Consider the following 22,201-nt stretch of genomic DNA (forward strand, 5'->3'; position numbering starts at 1 on the left):
GAACCTAGAAGCCAATTATAAAGATGAAGTCATCTTTAATATTGTTTTTCTACTAGAGTTGAAATTCTCATATTTATGTTTTAATCCAGTTTTTCTTATTTCATGTAGTCCATTTCTTTATTTTTCTGTAAGGATATTTTAATGGCTTGAATGACTAACAGTAATAATACCATTTCATCTTTCAAATTGATATGCTTAGTTTTCTTACTTTGCCATTAACTGTGTGTCATTATGAATTTAACCTATGAATTATTCATGATTTAGAATAAATTAAATGTTAAAATATCATGAATGCAGTATTTCTAATGTAACTTTCTATTTCTCTAATTGCTTTCCAAAACAGGTTTAAAGTGTAAGTATAATTAACATTTTACACATCCTTTTCATGTAATAGGAAAAGAGAATCCCGAGATTTTATCAATCAAGTCAGCCTGCCCCAGAGCCACGTATTATTCCTGTGTTTTGCATTTGTAATAGATTATTTTTTGGTTAGATATATACAGAATTGAGCTGATTTTAGACAATTAGACATAACGTGTAAATGTAAAAAAGATAGTTTGCCTATAGCTTCCCTCCTGTAACCTCTTGGATTTGAGGAAGATATTAATCAGTGTCCAAGAAATCCAAAAACAGAAGTGTAGCTGCAACATGAGAATCACAGGCATTCCTAGGAATCTTAAAGGATATAAAATCTAACCAAATTTCCCCTGTACGTGTGGGGACAGCCTCATATGCCTCATCTTATGAAAGAGGTTCACTAAACAACTACCACTTATCCATTACATTTTAATAAATATTTTGCTTTCTCTTTAATATTATCATTTAATTTAATTTGCAAATATTTCTACTGAATTCTACCCCTTATTCAAAGGATAACTATTTTCAAGATCAAAGCGGGGATTATATGCAAATGACACCGTCTGGGGGTGCTTTTGTAATTGTATCCGTTTATAAAGTCGAATGTTCTTGTAAAATAATTGTGGGTTCCCCTGATAATTGGACCCCATTATTAAAAGGTAGTTTATTGATAAGCATATGATTTCTGAAATGAGTTTTACAAGACATCCTTACTTTACCCAAGACGTCAAGCTGAGTGCACAAAGACTGCAAGGATTCAGGCCGCATTACCGGCGACTAAACCAGCAGCACCGGCCCCTGCACCAGTGGCAGCGCCCCCGCCCCCGCCGCCGCCTCCGCCGGGTGCGCATCTCTACGAAGAACTTGGAGACAGCTCAATGTAAGTAGACATTTCAGGAACTCTGAGAAGTACGTGGGTTTTACTGAATGCTGCGTGGTGAGTATTTAATTTCAGCCGGATGTGGAAATGCCTACATGGAATATTTTATTGTATTATTTTAAAGAGGAAATTTGTTGAGGACCTAAGAAAAGTTAAGTTGAAAATAATAGCCAAAACCAAAAAAGAAATTAAAGAAAGCTAAGAGAAAAGCAGAATTCAACTTTAGGAGACAATTGCAGATTTATAGCTTGAGTATAATATTTAATATCTCAATCCTCAGGGTCATGCATTTTCACATATATATAATGTGTAAGTATATCTATCTATCTATATACATATATGTATAAATACATTCTGAAAAAATATATTTTTGTAGAGGCGATGAGAGAAATAAAGCACAATCATAAAGTAGTGATCCTGATTAGGTATCCAAACCAATCACTATTTGGTAATCAAAACCAAATTCTATGGTTTAAAATCAGACTTCTCTAAGATACTACTTTTAGGACATTATAAGATATAGAACTTAAAATCTCAATGGAAAGAAAGAATTTGTATATTTAATTCCCAACTACTTAGAAAATGCTTTTTTCACTATATTATTCTCAGACTGCTATGATTACTGAATATTTCTCCTGCATGATTTGAAATTTGTAGTCAATTTAAAAATCATCCATTTTTGAAAGACACTAGTAACTGTTAAAAGATGTCACAGCTGTTTGTGTAATGATGCTACCCTCATATTTGGATTCCTTATGGTGATGTTCAGTTTGTCAGTATTTTAAAAATTCAAGAATAACTACTTTTGGACATGATATGTAAAACAACCCAGAATATTATACAGTTTTGCATATGACAAATCCAGAAAATGTTCTAGTAACTGGAATTTGGAGGAGCAAAAAGACTATAACATGTTTTACATGTGACATTTGTAGCAGTTACTAGTAGAAATAAAACAAGCCTCAAAAATCATGAAATTGATCTGGTAATGGAAAAACTGATTTTAAACAAATGTATTCATGTTACTTACCGTATTAATAATGTATTCAAGGTTATGTTTAGGATAGTCTTATTAATGCTAAAATTGATTTTAATGCTATAAATTTAAAATAGGTTAAAGCATGACATTCTATTTCCAAATAACATAATACAGGGTTCATGCTCTAGATATATACTTTTACTTTTTTCCTAAGTTGAAAATTATTGTTTCTTTTGTAATTATTGGTGAATATAGGAATTGAGCCAATATGATTTGATTCTATTTGATTAATGACTTCTCTCAAGCAAAGATCTTTAGAAACTGAAAAAGAATTTTGTATAAAGTTAAGTGTGTTTAGGTAGGAAATTAATGAATTAAATATATTCATTTTAAATTGATAAAAACAGGTATACTGTAAAATCCTATGGAATCAATATAGCTTGATGGTAGTAGTTCTCAAATAGCAATACCTAAAACTATTTTTACTTGAACAATTGTATACACTCAGTAGATTTTGCAATTGTAATATATTCATTCATTGAAATAATTTCTGCATATTTAATTATCTTAATTTTAGGAAATGTTTAACCTAGCTATTCAATAACTTTTTATAGGAATTCTAAGCATGTTACTAGAAAATGAACTAGGTTCAAATGAATTATCAATTATTTATTTTCAAAAGAATAAAATCAAAGGTCATTTTGGAAAAAAAAACTTCACAGAGTAATAACTTCATGTGAGGTCTACAGTTACTTTGTAATTGTCATAGTAGTTGTATATTTACTAGAAAGTAAATATGCAACTTAATATCTTCTTTAAAATCAGTGTGCATTAACCAGTTTTACAGAGTTAGGACACAGAAGTAATTCTTAGACTCTCATTTACAATTTTTATGTTAGGATTGGCATCATCCAGGTTTAATAGAAGTAAATTTTACCTATGTGTATGTAGTAAATAGATTTTGTTAGATATAATTTTCTGTGCAAAGACATTCAAATAAATGTCATTTGATTTCATCTAAGATTAAATGTCCTGCTTATGAATAATAACAAAATATAAAAACATGCATTTTTTGATATGTGCATTAAATGTTTAAAGCAAGCTCCTACTCATATTTTCAGAGTTGTCTTAAATTAACTATAGTTAAAACTTCTTTCTTTCTATCACATGTTTTCTGTTTCTCACCTGTGGATACATAGGCATAAGTAAGTAAATAATATCACTCTAATAGAAGAGCATTAGAAAAGTAGATACAATAGAATAGATTCAAATGCTGTTGTACTATAAACACAGAGATCATTTTTTACCACAGTGTCACTTACTTTTAAAACGAAAGTTTTGTCTTCCACACCCAATTTTCTTCTGATGGCATGAGCTTAACCCGTGTGTTTTCTGTCATAGTACCTGTGCCTGCAGAAAGGAATTTTTAAATTTTTAAAAATTGGTTTTAAAAAGTTCTTAAATTTTAAGAACTTAAGATTTATAAATCTATAAATAGAAACCTATTTATAGATTTCTTTCAGTCAAAGTGATGTGATATTGTTATATCCATTGGGCGCTTTTCCAAGAGAAATCAAACCAAGAACAAATGTATAGAAAAACAACCAGTATATAGTATCAAGCCCAGTTCTTACCATATTTGAGAAATAATTTTCAAGATTCTGAAGAGTAAAATTGCTCCCTATTTAGTCCAAATTGTTTCCATTTTCTGAGTTGTTCAAGTAGTCTTGATGCTCCAGGTCTACCTGTGTGAATTGCTTCTTACAGTTCGTATCTTTGCCAAATGACACATTAACAACTATGGCTTCATTTATTATTTTTATTGCCCAACTTATCAATATGCCTACTTAATTTCTATTCAGAATATTTTGTATTTCATTCCTGCTAAGTGGGTCAATATTAAACAGTAACCAAAATAAATGTAATTTTGTTTTGGCTGAGAATAAAACCTAATGAGAGACTATTTAGAACCACCTATCAGCCAACATTTCTGGGAGAAGGGTCCAAATGCTTTCCTTAGAGCCATTTAATTTGTGATCTTTGATGTATTCAACTTTATTTATGACTCACAGCCACCTATGATTCAGTTTTCATGCATGAGTAAGTCTTTGTTTTAGTGATATCAAAGCAATGTTTTTTTAGCATCAGTCTTTTTGTTAAGGTGAGTCATAATTTAAAATGTGATCCAGATGAGTCTAAGGAATTACTGGCAACACCTTTTCTGATTGCTATTAAAAACAAATTTTTCTGCTTGGTATTATGTATAAGATTTTAAAACTAATCAAGCATAAAATTTAATTTAAACAAAAGAAAAACTCTGCCATGATTCTAGCGTATATTCAGTTTCTCAACTGTGATTTTTGAACTCTGTAAGACAAACTCCCACCTCTCCTTGGTAACTTCAATTCTCTTAATTTTGGAGAATAGGATATCCCAAATGTTGGCTCAGGGAGGAGATTACTTTTGGCTCTAGGACAGAAATACTGAGATGAGAGGTAAGGAACAGGTACTGAATCAGATACAGCTAAGGATCTTCTATGCATAACAGGCAGCCCTGAGCATCCTCAGGCCAGGAAAACATATGAATTCGATAGCTTCGATGGTGTTCTGCAAAGGGAAGAACTGATTTGCGCATAAGGGAACTGTTATATGTGGACATGGATGCTTTGCTGTATCGAACTAACTGAAAAAACAAAAAATACTCTTCCAAAATATTTTAGAGATTAGTACTTTTTTTTTCATTTACATTTCTCATTGTACTCACAACTCTTAAGATTTTTCTGCCCTACATTTCTGAGACCAGGGACTTCTTAAAATAATGTCATGCTTTAGTAGGTTAGTATTGTTTGTTTGGCCTTTTATGTTTTTAAGTGTTTAATAGTTATGAGAGCCATAAAAACATCTTTCTCATGAAACCTATGTCACAACTTGTTTCCTTACATTTCATTATCTTCTTTTCTTTCAAGTCTTTTCCTTCTCTACCATTTTCAACAAAGCAGGGGAAATAACTCAGTCTCAGAAGACAGGAAGCATCAACAAGTTGTGATGCCCTTTTCTTCCAATACTATTGAGGCTCACAAGTCAGCTCATGTAGACGGATCACTTAAGAGCAACAAACTGAAGTCTGCAAGAAAATTCACATTTCTCTCTGATGAGGATGCCTTAAGTGCCCATAATCCCCTTTATAAGGAAAACATAAGTCAAGTATCAACAGATCCAGACAATTCACTGAGAACAGATTTTGTAGACCCATTTTTACCCAGAATACAAGCCAAGAGTAAGTCTCTGAGGGGCCCAAGAGAAAAGATTCAGAGGCTGTGGAGTCAGTCAGTCAGCTTACCCAGGAGGCTGAGGAGGAAAGTTCCAAATAGACCAGAGGTCATAAATCTTCAGCAGTGGCAAGGCACCAGGCAGAAAGCTGAAAATGAAAACATTGGAATCTGTACAATCAAAAGAGGTAGCAGCAATCGATTGCTTACAACTGAAGAGGCAAATTTGACAGAGAAAGAGGAAATAAGGCAAGGTGAAACACTGATTATAAAAGGAACAGAACAGTTGAAATCTCTCGCTTCAGACTCTTCATTTTGCTTTCCCAGGCCTCACTTCTCATTCTCCACTTTGCCAACTGTTTCAAGAACTGTGGAACTCAAATCAGAACCTAATGTCATCACTTCTCCTGCTGAATGTACCTTGGAACTTTCTCCTTCAAGGCCCTGTGTTTTAAATTCCTCACTCTCTAGGAGAGAGACGCCTATTTGTATGTTAGCTGTTGAAACTGAAAGAAATATTTTTGAAAAATTTTCCCATCCACCAAACATCTCCCCTTCTTCTGCCTGTCTCCCTCCTCCTCTTCCTATTTCTCCTCCTCCTCCTCCTCCTGCTCCTGCTCCTCTTGCTCCTCCTCCTGACATTCCTCCTTTTTCTCTTTCTTGTCCTCCTCCTTCTGTCCCTCTTCCTCTTCCTCCTCCTTCACTTTTTCCACCTTCTATTCCTCTTTCTGGTCCCCAAACTCCACCTCTTCTACCTCCATTTCCAACTCTTCCTCCACCACCTCCTTCTATTCCTTGCCCACCACCTCCTTCAGCTTCATTTCTGTCTACAGAGTGTGTCTGTATAACAGGTATTAAATGCATGAACAACACGATGCCTGCCGAGGAAATTAAGTCCTCTATGACACAGCTATCAACAACAACAGTGTGTAAAACAGACCCTCAGAGAGAACCAAAAGGCATCCTCAAACGTGTTAAAAACTTAGCAGACCTTGAAAAATCAGTAGCTAACATGTACAGTCAAATAGAAAAAAACTATCTACGCACAAATGTTTCAGAACTTCAAACTATGTGCCCTTCAGAAATAACAAATATGGAAATCACAGCTGAACAAAACCCGGAGAATTTGAACAATATTGTCGAGGGAACTGAAAACCAATCTCACAGTCAATCTACTTCACTGTAATGTTGCTTTTCCTATTTTAGTTGGGCAAACCTTTTGCTGATCATAGTCTTCAAGTTGAACACCAAATCTGAACATCAAAGAAGATTCTATTATTTTACCCCAAATTCAGTGAAATGCAGTTTTTTCTCATTTTTAATTTTAAAAGATATTAACCTCATCACTACTAACTCATATAATAGATTTACCTTAATTTTTAAACTACAAAGTAGCATTATTTGTTCTACATTTATTTGAAAAGTAAGTAATTTTAATCTCTTTTTAGTGGGAATATGTGGGCATGAAAGTTAGATACGCAACTTAAACTAAAGGCATGTCTATCATGTGAATGCAGTAACTTTTACATTTAGTTTTTGATTATAATTTTATATGAATGTTCCAAGAAAAAAGCAGACTGTTACAGATAAGTTAAAAATGATATTATAGGTTCTGGGTTTTTTTGAAGCCTATGTATTTGGTAAGAAGAAATACTACCAAAGTGAAATGTGATGTACCTAGAATGTAGGCGATGACACACATAAGGTATTTCAAAATAAATCTCAGGTGCTATAACATGTAATCATCTGTTTTCTGATAAGAACATCTTTTACTCTGGCTGGCTTTTATCTTACTAGTATGCTTATGGATTTGATAAATCTTATACATTTTCAATTGCTGTCTTATTCTATTTATTTCTCATTGTGCTTTCCCTTCCCTTCTTTATAATGAAAATAAATCTTGAGTTGTTGACTTTTGTAAGGCATTTCATTCCAACAGATGTTTAAAGTGCTGTTTAATTTTGCTTGTTCGCATTATGTATCATCTCCTTAATTTAAATTTTTTCATAAGATTCCTTTTTAAAGAAAGTTATCTCCAGTTTAAGAAATGAAATATAAAAAGCTTAAATAGAAAAATCAAGAGAAATTATATTTGGTGAACTATCACCTTTTTTTTGCAGAGGTTTCTGCTCTTTGTTTTAAACAAAGAAAATAAAAATTTATACTCTGGTAAGAAATTTCTCTAGTAATAGTTCTTAGAGCTCCAACTATTACTTTCAATGAGATCGATTTTAGCTCTCTCTCTATATATATGTATATATATATATATAATGTATAATATGTGATCATCAACTAATTGCTTTGATTTTCCCATGAAATACATGGAGTAAGTTTTATTTGCTGGAAGTTTCACATTTTCAGTGCATGTATAAGTGTTTGTTTTACTTTGGAGCTTGAACATTTTAGAAGACAGAAGTCTGCACAGAGAAGGGTACAATTCTGAAATACAGGCAAAGTCACACCTGATAATTATTATTGGAAGTGTATGAATATAGGTGGAGAGCCCTACAATGCATCATTTCAGAGGTTTTCTTTAGCCCTTATATTTCTTCAATAATTTGACCTGGCATTCCTAATTAACAAGATCTGACAGAAAACAATCTGTAAATCTAAGTTATTTTTATTAGCCCATCTGCTTCAAATCCTTTTCATCCAGATCAAGAGTAATGAGTTTCTTGGGGTTCTTGAACATGATTTTTTTCTTTCTTTCACTGAAAAACTTCAGTTGGAGTTTTTGTTGGCAGCTGGTCATATGCATCAGAACTTGTGCTATTTGGCGGACTCTGACAAGGTATTAATCACAACTGTGTAAGCCTTTAATGTGAGTGTGTCTTTTTAAAGCTAACACCTACCAGCATTTTGCAAATGTAAAATTTATAATTTCTTGATTTAAAAAAATCTATAAATAGTGACAAAAGAAATATGAGAAATCTAAAAAACATTTGTTTAGGTACCTAAAGCCTTATTAAATTGGTATATTGCCTTTTTGGATAACATTTTAGTATTTTCATAATTGAAAAGTTTATTATTCTATACTTCTTAATTGAAACATAGATACCCATGTTTAATCCAGTCTTTTTCTGACATACTGTATTTGGAGGTTCCTAATGTTTTTTGAAGCATAAAATTCAGTTAAAATATCTTCTATATGAGACATTTTAGTATTATATGAGCACAGAAGCCTAAATATTAATCCTTCTCTCAAAATCTAACAGCTTACAACCAGACACTAGAAAAATAACAGTTTTCTCTATATTTAGTATAATCCCATTAGTGCATAAGAAATAATTAGATACCTTTTAAATAAAGACTTAAAGATGACCATACGTCTGTCCTTATTGTTAAAATTAAACAGCGATACATATAAATGATATTAATTAATACGCATTGATTATAAATTGCATGAAAAGGTGAATCACTATTATATGAACTGGCTGTATAAGTATCAATAGTCATGTTTTGAAAGTACACAGATAAAGTAAGTAGTGGTTCTGTTATGTACCTCTTTCAAGTAACTTTCTGCCTTTGCGCTAAGACAAGCAATACAAAATAACCGAATAAAAGGCAACAAAAATGTTAATGGGAACAGTATAGTTTACCTATTGATATTTTATTTTCCACATTGATGGAAAGCATTGCTAATAAAATGAGTCAGAAGAAATAATATTCTAAAAAATAAAGCCTGGCACTGATTGGATATTTTATAAGGGATATGACTCAGTTGGCATTGTTAAAATCTAAATATGAGCTTTCTCTACTTGAGTTATATCTTAAAAATATAAACTTGGTAAAAGTTGAAAACGTCTAGATTTCAAAAGGCTCTGGAAGGATTATCAGTTTTATAAATATTGGCAGAACTGTATAAGCACTCTGCAAATTCGCTACAGAACCATTTTAAAGAATAAATTGAGAGGCTTTAGTAAGCATTGTATTTACGTTTTACTAACAGTTTCAATGTACAATGCATTAACCACATAAGATGCTTTCTGATAAGCAGACTTACTTTGTGAAGGCCTCAAAAAAAATTTTTTTTAACTTTTTACAGAGATTGTTTTGTTGGGCTTTAGAAAGTTATGCATGTGTCTCTTTGTAAGAAATCTTCATTAGACCTAATAATTCTATATAACATGGTTGATGGCGTCAGTCTAACACTTTAGATTAACTGCCTAATAAATAACAAACAAACAGAACATTTTCATTATTGGTAATATTTAACTTTGAAAACTTTATATTCTTTTTTCTCTCTCAAATATAGTCAAATGTTTTACCATCTTATCATGTGTGAACTCTATAAATCTCTGTTATATTGAATATTTGGCTATTAAAGCTCTAAAAACTTCTTTAATTTCTAATAATATAACTGACCCGGAGAGGACAGTCAATAGTTTGTGTTAACTATTTTTAGAATTAAATTAACATAGAGAATATATCATACAATCATTTGAAAGAATATATTCAAGTCATGGAGATAATTTTCATCCTGTGTTTATTACATTCCTCATGTATGAAACATATCTCTTTCCCTAAGGATTAGTATATGTATCAAGACTTGTGTATAAAAGAGATCATGTATATTTTTCATCCCAATTGATAATAGCAGAGTCTAAGTTTGTCATTATACACTATTAAAATAAAATAAATATTGCATGTTTTCTTGTTCATATGGAACTAGGCTCTAGGTTGATCATTATTTTAGTAATTCAGGCACGAAACTGTGATCTTCCTGTTTTGATAATGCCACAAAATATATTTCCCAGTGAGATAGTGTTTAGTAGAAATTATCTTCTCAGTTTTACTCAGATTTTTTAGAAGCCCTTATCTATAATTTTTTTTAATATGAAAATCTAAGATGTTTAATACTGATTTATTTATTTCTGCCTTGCAGGAGAGGTTTTGCATCAGAGGTAAGGGCTTTATGGTGATACTGTCATATCAAGCGTACTAGGAAGATACCTGTGTAAGAGGCAGGACTAATGTGCATTCTTTTGAACTAGGTTATTTTCTTTGATTTCAACAAAAACTTATAAGTATGTTATTTATTTTCTCATATATGTTGCTTCCTTGTTTTGAAGTTTTAAATCAGTCATTCAGTGGTTAAAGATCAGCTTGCTTACCTTTTTTGTTTTGTTTTTTTTCTTTTGGCTTACTATTTTGACATTTCCCCAGACTTGTTTGTCTAAGGCTATACATCTTATTTAGAAACTAGGATTACTGCCTGTAGTCCCAGCTACTCAGGAGGTTGGGGCAGGAGAATCGCTTGAACCCAGAAAGTGGAGATTGCAGTAAGCCAGGATTGTGCCACTGCACTACGGCCTGGGCAGCAGAGTGAGACTCTGTCTCAAAAAGAAGTAAAAGAAACTAGGACTACTTAACTTTTGATCTTTTTGCCAGTCCCAGGCACCATCCTATCACAATGTTAAATCTTGAGATCCTAAAGATTTTTAAAATAATCAGAATGTTACAAAGCTTTGGGATTTCTACTGTGTTAATTTTATTCTGTTTGCAGAGAATCTGCTGGGCATTCTGGCCAAAGGTATTTGGCCAGCTGTACTGCAAGTGATGTTATCAATGAAGTCCCTGTGAACCTAGTTTGATTTAGCATACAGCTTCTCAATCAAGAGAAGTATTTGTCCTAATAATAATATGACCTAACTGGATTATAGTTTAGAATGAATCATGAGTAAAATAACTCACCAACTATATTATAAAAAGGACATCCCTTCAGTCAAATGATTGTTCTACTAGCCAGTTTAAATGGTGGGTTCAATGATGGAATTACCTCCCAGAACCTCACTGCCCACTTTTCCAATATTTATTTTAAGATATGATGTTTTTCCCTCCAAAGAGTTACTAACACCAAAATTTGAATTGTGTATCTTGTTCCTGTCTGACTAAAGTCTTAATTGTGATGAAACAGATCAATGGTGACTGTATTATCTTTAAATAAATACAAGTGACAGAAGGAAGAGGCAGGAAGCAATTCCTAACAAATCTGATAATGAATGACTTTCCTAATCATTCTGAAAGCACAAGTAATGTTTTAATGCAAGAAATCCACACTTTGGTGAGAAGAAGGAGTGGAAAGCATGTCTTAAATATGATGATGATACATTACAACTTTATCATTTTTTTGTGTTCTACTCTTCTTCCCAATGAACCTGATCAAATTTAATGTGATTGGGAAGGAAAAAAAGAAGGGCAACTTAAAACAGGGTTAAACTTGATAAAAGTGATTATATGACACAAAGCACTTTTAGAAACATAAATAACTCTTTGTACTGTGAGGCTTAACAAAAAATAAATCTTTCTGGATTCCTGTTTATTAAGGCTATTAAATTTGTCATTAACTAAAAGAGTGATGAAATTAAAACAAATCCATTATTTTCTGTTGCACTATAAAGAATTAGTCAAAATATTGAATGCTTTTGGTAGCTAACACATGAATAATGAATCATAATCCCAAGGTAATACATTTTAAACTGTCGCCTTTCTTTCCTCTCTTCTCAATCATGATCTATCTTTTCCATCTGAATTATTTTCTAAATCTTTTTCTATTTTAATTTCCTTTGACAGCAACAGCAACTGCTGAGACCCTCTCTTCTTAAACCAGAGGTATCAATTTTCATTTTCTTTTCAACCTCACTGAGTCTTCACTGTGACTTTAAGATCTATTGTATTAATAATTCATGCAGGCAGAGTGAGTGTCTGCCAATGTGGCGTAATTTTACAAGGAAGAGGAAAGAGTCTTTCAAAATAACTTAAAAAAAAAAAAGAAAAAGAAACCCAAAAGTCATCTCCCCAAGTTGTTGGTAGCTCAACTTTCACATTTTTAGCTTTATTCTCTGGGATTTAGAAAAATAACGCCATTGTTTCTAATATATACGAGCTGTTCATTGAATAAAGCAATTAATGAACCTGATAGTAGTTACTTGTCTTAATCAATCTGGATTCATCTATTTCTGACATCAGATTTAGATTATGCAAAGTTTAAAGAGAGAATGCTGATATCTGTACTGAAATATCATTTTATGTAATTCAAAATACTGCTTTTGGACATATATATATTACAAATTGCCTATGACATTTTCTTCTGTAATGTGAAAAAGATATTTAGTAGAATAAATACATATTATTTTTATTTATGTTTATATACATGATTTAAAAATAAAAATAAGTACAATCATCCTACTTTTTATTTTCTTTTTTGGCAAATTTGGTATTTTGTAAGCTCCACATACAAAAATTCTATTCCTTTTCCTGAATACAGAATTCTATCTTTGTTAAAGAAAGACATTTCTTGGTTAAAATCTACTTCTCAAAATCTGGAGGTTGGGTGGAAGAAATATTATTAAACTTTTATAAGATTTTAGCAAAAATTTCTATAGAGAGGGCTCCATTAAATGTTGAATTAGAAAACTCAGGATTGAAATCCAAACTCCAATTACTTTATGCAAGATCTTAATCAAAAAATACATCTGCCGAACATCAATTTCATCTTCTATAAAATGTTGCCAGTGATATCTAATATGTAAAAGTTCCTATCTCAACAACTGAAACATGACAGGAAGAAATCCAGTAAATGATAATTATTGTTGTTTTGCTTTTGCATCAGCATAAATGTTTATCATAATTAAATACTAAGTTAATTCTATGTCTTCCCTGTGTATACAGGAAAATGAAATTTAAAAATCACATTAAATGTTTGATCTACCCCCATAATCACTTTTTAGTATATTACTTTGCATACTTTTCTAAAATCTGGATTTCAGCAAGTAAGGGGTTGTTATAGTCAACCAGGACTGTGAGGAATAGCAAAAACGGCCACCATTCCATTGTTGACTCAGGGATCTAACTGGTCACCATATCCTTCCTCAGATTTTTTTTTTTTTTGAAGTTTTGATTATTTCCTCCTGCTAGCTCCTATGGCTCTTTACTCAACTCAGAACTACAGAGTGACTGACTGAATCAAGGGCTATCTTGCTGAGTTTCCTGGGTTCTCATCCCCATCCCTTCGATCCTTCTTATTACATTTTTTCTTTCGATGGAGACTCACTCTGCCTCCAGGCTGGAGTGCAGTGGCATGATCTCGATTCACTGCAACCTCTACCTCCCGGGTTCAAGCAATTCCCCTGCCTCAGCCTCCTGAGTAGCTGGGACTACAGGTGTACGCGACCACGCCCGGCTATTTATCGTTATGTTAGTAGAGACAGAGTTTTACCATGTTGACCACAGTACTCTCTATCTCCAGACATAGTGATTTGCCCGCCTCAGCATCCCAAAGTGCTGGGATCACAGGCGTGAGCCACTGCCCCTGGACATTTTAAAGCAGTTGATGCCAGATCTGCATTGTAGTTAGCAAAAGCTGAGCGTTATTTTCCCTTAATGAAAACAAAAACGTATTTATGTAAAGAAAATTCTTTGATTCTGACTTCTATATCCGAAATCCACTAAGTTGCATTATTTCTTCATAAATATTTGCTTGAAATTTTTATTTTTTTGTCTTCCTTACTATTACTAAATGTTGTTAAAAGTCGACTTCAAACAGTTTGAAGTTATTTTCTCAGTATCTGTATGTATTTAATTAAACATGCATTGGTCAAGCAGTTTAAAAATATTAGTTCTGAGACCTATTTGCTTCATTTAAACCAGTATCATTACACTGGGTTTTACATGCCTTAAAATTCTTAGTTTACCAATAGGTCACATATTTTTTACAAAGCACTTAGTTTGAAATAACTTAAACCTAGACTTTAACTTTGTCCCAGTTTCTTCCAGGACTTTCTTAACCTCATCCCTTTCCCCACCTCAACCTTCCTATAATAAACATATTTTTTATTGAAATAAAATGTACGCCCATGAAAAAGTATAAACCATACTGTATACCTAGATGAATTTTTACAAAGTGCACATGCCTGTATGCTCCTGTATGTCAACACCTAGATATCAGTTCTCCTTCCCCAACCACTGGCCTGGCATGTAATACATCCTTTCATCCATTCTTGAAGTTTATATAAATGCAGCGATATAATATCTTTCATTGGCACCTGACCTATATTGCTCAACATTCTGTTTGCAAGAGCAACTTATGTTGCTGTGTATTGTAGTAGCATGTTTATCTCATGGACTTTTACATTGTTTCCAATTTGGGACTATTATGGATAATGTGTTTGTCATAAATGTACCTATTTCTGTTGAGTATTTACAAATTTAAATTCTGTGAAAGAAGAAATTATTATATTTAACTTCAGTACTATTGCAAAACATATTTTAAAATGTTTTACCAATTAATAATCTCCCCAGACATATATGAGAGTTTTAGTTATTCCATGTCCCTGCAAATACATAGTATTTCATTGTGTTTTTTTTTTTAAATGTTAGTCATTTAAAATGAATAAACTGTACCAGTTTTAACATCAAAATTGGATTCCTTTAGAGCAGGTTCACAAAGTATTTGTAAACTATAAAATTATAAGATAGAAGAGCTAATGCAAATGTAAATAACTATAGGATCTAGCGTAGTAATGTAAGTGAATGGAGTTTATTAGGCACAAAGCAATAGCAGATGGCAGATTTCATACCAACTAGGGTATAAATGTAGAAAAGTATAGTAGGGGATACTGTCATCAACAGGAGAGAACATGCTTGCTGTAAAAATTAGTCTGGCCACCTAGATTCTTGGAATGTAAAAATATGATCCTAGTGTTTCCATCTTTTTATTTTTCAAGAGAAACCAACATCCACATTTTTGGTGTCATTTTCTGATTAGCATTATTAGTAATGAATTCAGTTTTTAAAAATGATGTTGGTCACACCAAGCACAACTGGGGATTCTTGTCCATATGTATCATGCAGGCTGTAAATTTCCACACTTTGTAAATGACGTAGTTATTCCCTCAGAAGAGGGCACTTTTTCCTGACTCATTACTATTACTGGATCAACACAATTAAAATTTTATAAATAATAGATGATAGCAATATGTGCCAATCTATTTTCCTGTGAGTACCTATACTTTTCTTCCTCTCTTCTCTCATTCCACTGCAAAATTAATTTGTTTAACCTTTGCCATTTAAATTGCTTAACATGTTAGAGTTTAAAAGGGAAATGTAGGGATATTGTATTTGATAGTTATCAGAAACTGTCTTCACAAGTGTGTCTCAAGAAAAACACCTTTTTATAAGAGTAGAGTTTAGTTAAATTAGTATGTTTAGAGTTTAGAACTGAAAATATTAAAAAGGCCTCTATTCTAACAAATTATTTTTTTTAATTTAAAAATATTAAATTTAGAATTAGCAGTATGTTTTAAGGTATAAACATCCTTGGGAAACATTACACATGAACTTAAATTCTTGTTATCAGATGATGTTTATCAGAACAGTTTTCATGAATAGAAGAATACTGTATACTAGAAAACTGTGAGTGGAAAGACGAACAAATGCTATAGATACAGTGTTATAATTTTCCTCAAGGCCAACATCACTTAATAATTTAAGTTAAAATTCAGTTAAATATTAACTGACATCCAAAAACACATGATCATCTGCAAGTTTTAACAGATGTGCCATGAGAAAAAAATTACTCTTTTCCCCTTCAGGTCAAATAACATAACCTTATTTTATATCCAATAGTTACAGCCAGAATAAAAAAGGAATATGTTTAACGCTTTTAAATAGCATTATTTTAATTGCTTTAACTAACACTTGTATTTAAAGTAATTTTGGCAGGAGTGTTTTGAGAGTCATCAAATTCTAGGTGTGGAAATCTGACTTTGAGCTGAAACGTGACAAGAATTTGTTTTCAAATGCAGCTTTTCTTTTTGAACAATAGGAATTATCCATGGAGTCTGGAATTGATCCTGGCCAGGAATATGGACAAGATTATTACAGTTATGAGCATGGGTACATCTTCAGATTTCTTTATTAAGATTCATATTTTAATATTTTACTGTTATTAAATGATTATTACCAGAGTTTGTTTTTAATGTCATGTTGATCTCACTAGTATAATATGTGAAAATTAGTAGTATATCTAGCTTTAATTTTAACCAAGTTTTAACTGTTTTCTATATTGAGTTCCATACTGATATTTTACCTTGACATTGATTGCAATTCTAGAAATGCGGTAAAATTATTCAAAGTTATTTAGATGGGAAATAGATGTCAGACATGTTTGCTCAATTCCTGAATTCACCATTTCTTTCATATGAGATGTTAATGTTTTATCTAATCAGTAAGTTTAAATTTTGCCCAAGAACAGTTAAGAAGCAGAAAACATATCTTAGAATCCAGTGATAAGTATCTCAACNGCCACTTATCCACATATAAATTTGCTACTTTCAAAAAAATCCTGAAGAAAACACTACAGACCATGTTTGAAGCAACCTACTGCTATTAATATATAGATGTAATGTTCTGAATGAGCCATTACACTTTTCCAAAACACCTATTTTGTGTACTGAATTATTCAGCTAGTTAAGACACAATATGGCTTTTTCCTCATTCTAGTTTCTCTAAAAACTAATATCTGAAATAACTCAACTCTCTTTATTGTTATTCCAGGATACCATTATGGCAAAAATCGTTGGTCATCAGGTAGTAGTTCGAACTCTATAGTTTTGTGACTAATTTATAAGGAGCCTAATAAGTGCTATATAAATATCTGTCAATTGAATGGTGGAAGCAAAAGAAGAAAACAGAGATGATTCATGGTAGATTCTACAGAAATCTCATGGCAAACTGTTTAAAGCTGCAAGTTTCTATTACAGGTATGAAATGCCTCAATATGGGAGTCGCCGTCGACTGTTACCGCCGGCTGGACAGGAGGAATATGGTGAGGTGGTTGGTGAAGCTGAGGAAGACTATGAGGAGGAAGAGGTAATTACTGTAACTTTATTATGTAAGATAATATTCCAAGAAAAATATTGTTTAACCCTATGTGACTAGCAGCTATAGAACATTTCAACTTTCAGAAATTCCATTCATTTAATACTTGCTTTTCATAGAAATTTAACAGTGCTGACTGCTTCATTGCCTTGTCTTTGGAGGAAAATTAATTCTTGGTAATTTAATTTTTTTCTTCCATAAAATGTTAAACATTTGAAAACATTTGTTACAATAAAAATTAAAAAATTGTTTTCTAAAATTTGAAATGTTGCTCCTTAAAGATATAATCAAATATATTTTAAAGTTCTGCAATACAGTAGATACCTGTGTTCCCACATTATCTAGCAAAACTAAAAGCCATGAAAAAATATAGTCTCCATCTTTCAATTATCAGAGAAAAGTAAATCATTTGCACTAATAATTTTCAAGGGATTATATAATTTATATTTAAATTAGCATGAGTCATTTCTATTAAATTATTATACTTTGTCATTACTATTTATTTTGCAAATCTATGCAAAAACAATAAGAACAAATAAATATCACTGTGGCTTTAACATGTACAAACTTTAATACAATAGATTTCTTATAAAATGAGATAAATTGTCATATTTTTGTGATTTAAAATTCTTAGAGTTTAGTTTAAGAGAATACAGAAAGCTATTAACCAAAAACTAGTGACAGAAGAAGGAAGAGGCAATAATTCTTTCTTTTTAATTTGATCTGAGATGCAAAATAAACTTTGAGTAATAAAAAAGAAAATTAATAGATTTGGGTATTGTAAAGTATGAGCCAAAATAAAATAATTTACTTTCTCCTAATCACCTTCTGTGTATATGCAGTAGAAATTTTTGTGGTTGTTTTCTGAAGCCAGTTACATAACATGCATAAAGCTATCACCCACAGATTCCTTCCTGCGTAACTTACTTGGGACAAGGTCATATCATATCTATCCCCAAGCTGACACTTCAATTGCATTTTCACAATTTTCAGGAAGAGCCAAAGAAAATTAAAAAACCAAAAGTTGAAATTAGAGAGCCTAGCGAGGAGGAAGAAGTAGTTGTAACTATCGAAAAGCCACCAGCAGCTGAACCTACATACACAACATGGAAGAGAGCCAGGATATTCCCCATGATTTTTAAGAAAGTTAGAGGGTTAGCTGATAAAAGAGGCATCGTTGACCTTGAGGGAGATGAGTGGCAGAGACGCCTTGAAGAAGAAGATAAAGATTATTTGAAACTCACTCTGGACCAAGAGGAAGCAACAGAAAGCACTGTAGAATCGGAGGAGGAATCTTCCAGTGACTACACTGAATACAGTGAAGAAGAATCTGAGTTCAGTGAGTCTGAGACTACGGAAGAGGAATCTGAGTCAGAGACACCCTCTGAGGAGGAGAGTTCTACCCCTGAATCAGAAGAATATGAATCCACAGAGTCAGAAGGAGAAAAAGCAAGGAAAAACATTGTGCTTGCAAGAAGGCCCGTTGTTGAGGAGGTCAAGGAAGTCAAGAGAAGGAAGGAGGAGGAGCCACAAGAAGAACAAAAAGAACCTAAGGTGGAAGAAGAAGAACTCTCAGAAGAAGAAGAAAGTGGACTGGCCCCTGTGGAAGAAATTACAGACCTTGAAGCTCAAGATGTCCCTGAAGAGGGCAGTGCAGAATCAGCTTCAGTGGAAGGAGGTGTGGAAAGTGAGGAGGAATCAGAATCGGGTAGTAGCAGTAGTAGTGAAAGTCAGTCTGGAGGTCCTTGGGGCTATCAGGTGCCAGCGTATGACAGAAGCAAGAATGCAAACCAAAAAAAATCGCCAGGAGCAAACTCTGAAGGTTACAACACAGCACTTTAAAAGAGATCACAGTAGGTAGGAGTTTTGCTGTGATGAGTGCTCTCGTGTGCAGTGTCTTCTGTGTGTTCTCTAAAGTGACACTTGAAAGGGAGGAAATTCATCATGATTTTGATATGACTTATGAGCAGAGGCATGCCAGAAAAGTGAATATATATGCTTTCCAAATTGATTTGTATATTAGACGGTATTAGAGTGAAACTGACAAGCCTTCCTATATTAGTAAATCAGAACACATGCAATCAGCTAATCAATATTTAACATTTACTGGTGGGATTTTTGTTAATGCAACATGGCATTATGTATTATCAGTGACACTCTATTAGAATGGATGGCTTATATACATTATACATGTTTTTATATCATCTTTCAAAATAAATACTAAGACGATCTCCAACAAATTATATCTTTAACAGTGTATTCATCTGGCAAAAAGATTATAAAAAGCATCATGAACATGTTTAAATAAGTTTGTATCTGCAACTTCAAATACTAGGAGTCAAATGAAATAACATTTTTCAATTAAAAGTTATTATACCTTATTTCCTATTGTTATTCTGAGTTACAGTGGATTTAAAAATAAATGTAACAATTATAAATTTTTTCTAGGTAAATAAACAATAATTAATTCTGAGAGACAGGTCTGAAAATCAGAATGCATGCAATGTGTTGCTAGTTTACATATTCCAAAAATGCAATACTATTTTGAAAAAAACAGTATTGTTTGACCCTTGCTTCTTGCTATTTCTAATGTTGATTGGTGAGCTTCAAATTAATTTGTGAAAATGTCCATTGAGTTCCAGTTGCTTACAAAGGAAAAGTTTAGTAAAATTAGCTTTCAGTCTTGTGTTTTACTAGGTAAATTATGCAGGCTGAGAAGATATTTTAAGTTAATATATCTAAATGCACTCTGCAGAGGTCTTATTGTATAAATAAGCTTGTTAATGTCTATAATAGCCTGCCCTTAAAATACTCCAATATTATGATTTCCCAGTTGGTTTTCCATACGCCAACTACAAAAGTAAAACAAACAAAAACAAAACAGAAAACATATCTAAATGGGACAACCCAGAAAATCAGGAGACTTCAAGTAAATAAATGCATTAAATTACAAGAAAGTTTTGGCTAAGTAACGAATACATTAACAATTAGAATCATGTGGTTTCAAAATATTTTTAAAATCCTGGAACAGAAGCATTAATATGAACAGAATGTACTAAAGCTGTTCATTCCTTTCAATTTAACTTCCCTGAATAATATAGCAGCTGTCAAATAGTGGATCAGATCCTTACATAAAAATAATACATTTTTTCCATATGGATCAGTAATTTGATCTAAAAGAATATATGTGTTTCCTGAAATGTCTGCTTTCCGTCTCAGCAATACATTTTTCAAACATTAATAAGCTCTAAAGCCAGTAAAGAATTGGTGAAAATAAATGTATGTTAATAAAGACTTGCTTCCATCTCTCTTGAGTGATTTACCTTTGATAGCTTTCTAAATGTCATAGTTTTGGAATTCACAGACAGTGTAATCTTTGCCTTTTTAATTTATTTCATAGTAACTCACGTATTTTTTCTTGTTTTGTCAGTGGGCAAGAAAAAGAATGATCAAGTTAGTTGTTGATCGAGACTATGAAAGCAGCTCAACTGGAGAAGACAGCGCTCCTGAATGTCAGAGAAACCGTCTTCACCATTCCAATATCCACAGTAATGTCAATGGCAATATATATATTGCACAGAATGGTTCTGTAGTGAGAACCCGCCGTGCCTGCCTCACAGACAACTTAAAAGTTGTTTCCCCTGTTCGATTGGGAAGGCACTTTAAGAAACTAGACAAATTGGCAGTGACACATGAGGAGAATGTGCCTCTGAACACATTATCAAAGGGGCCATTTTCTACTGAGAAAATGAATGCAAGACCAACTCTGGTTACATTTGCCCCTTGCCCTGTGGGGACTGACAATACAGCAGTGAAGCCACTGGGGAACAGGCTGAAAAGCACAGTTGAACAGGAGTCCATGATTGACAGTAAGAACATCAAGGAGGCTCTGGAATTTCATAGTGACCACACACAGTCGGATGATGAAGAGCTTTGGGTGGGCCCCTGGAACAACCTTCATATACCAATGACAAAACTGTGACCAATTTTTTAAAAAGTTATTTTAATTTTTACTTCAGTTTTTAATAAACTGTGCTTTTTATTGTCACTGAGAAAACAATGTATGAAATTTATATCATTCACACAAGCTAAAACTTTGAACAATATGCTTTACAGTTTTAAAAGAGATTTGCACTCACATTGTTGTCAATTAACTGTTTTTTCCCCAGAAAATCCTTTTGGAGATACTCTCACTAAATAATCTGTCGTTTAAATGTTTAGCTGTTTTGTTGGGTCTTGAATTTTTTTCATTTTAATAAACCAGAAATAATTACTAAGTAATCATTTATATTTTATTGATTAACCTAGATTATGCTTTATTTCAAGCTCCACAAAACCTATTTGGTACATGTAATTTTATTTTCATAGCCAAAAGGGAAAAACAGAATTAATTAGAGGATATTTACAGGCAATGAGTTTATACAGTTGCTCTCTATACTGCCCTAGTTTTTTAAATGAAAGATGGAATTGCAAAGTAATAGTAAATGAGGGAATCACCTGTAAATTATTTTAAATCATGAGATATTGTTTTCTTTATTGTCCAGTATAAAGGTTTTCACATTTTACCGTAAATAAATATATATATATATATATATATATATATATATATATATATATATCTTGACCCTTTAGAAAACAACTTGAAGTCTTATCTCTTTTTATCAGTATTATTTACAATAATATCCTCTGGTCCTTCCACCCCATATCAAATATGGTAGATAATTTAGTTTAATCATTGGAGGTTCAATTATTGTTTGGTGCAACATAGAAGTCTCACCCTTAGCAAAAGCTTTTAGGGAAGTGAGAAAGGTTCAAATAAGCAATAAAACATCTACA

At 32.4% G+C, this 22,201-nt stretch overlaps 1 protein-coding gene across 10 annotated transcripts in view; it reads left to right on the forward strand.

Moving 5' to 3' along the window:
- The window catches only part of PCDH15 (protocadherin related 15), a 1,323,555-nt gene extending 1,301,611 nt beyond the window's left edge, over window positions 1-21,944 (forward strand). For 3 of the 10 annotated variants that reach the window (XM_037741271.1, XM_037741273.1, XM_017536353.2), the window contains 4 exons: window positions 344-352; window positions 1,082-1,237; window positions 3,416-3,421; window positions 5,183-7,462. In XM_037741271.1, the coding sequence (XP_037597199.1) occupies window positions 344-352; window positions 1,082-1,237; window positions 3,416-3,421; window positions 5,183-6,671 (1,660 nt within the window). In that variant the 3' untranslated portion in view covers window positions 6,672-7,462. Of the gene's footprint in view, window positions 1-343; window positions 353-1,081; window positions 1,238-3,415; window positions 3,422-5,182; window positions 7,463-10,370; window positions 10,390-12,058; window positions 12,098-16,310; window positions 16,382-17,247; window positions 17,357-18,358; window positions 19,223-20,795 lie in introns of those variants that run through there. The other 7 variants (XM_037741275.1, XM_037741276.1, XM_037741277.1 and 4 more) reach the window with 4 other exon arrangements.
- The last annotated feature ends 257 nt before the right edge of the window (window positions 21,945-22,201 follow it).

Source organism: Cebus imitator, unplaced genomic scaffold, assembly GCF_001604975.1.
Source record: "Cebus imitator isolate Cc_AM_T3 unplaced genomic scaffold, Cebus_imitator-1.0 Scaffold97, whole genome shotgun sequence".
Lineage (NCBI taxonomy): Eukaryota > Metazoa > Chordata > Mammalia > Primates > Cebidae > Cebus > Cebus imitator.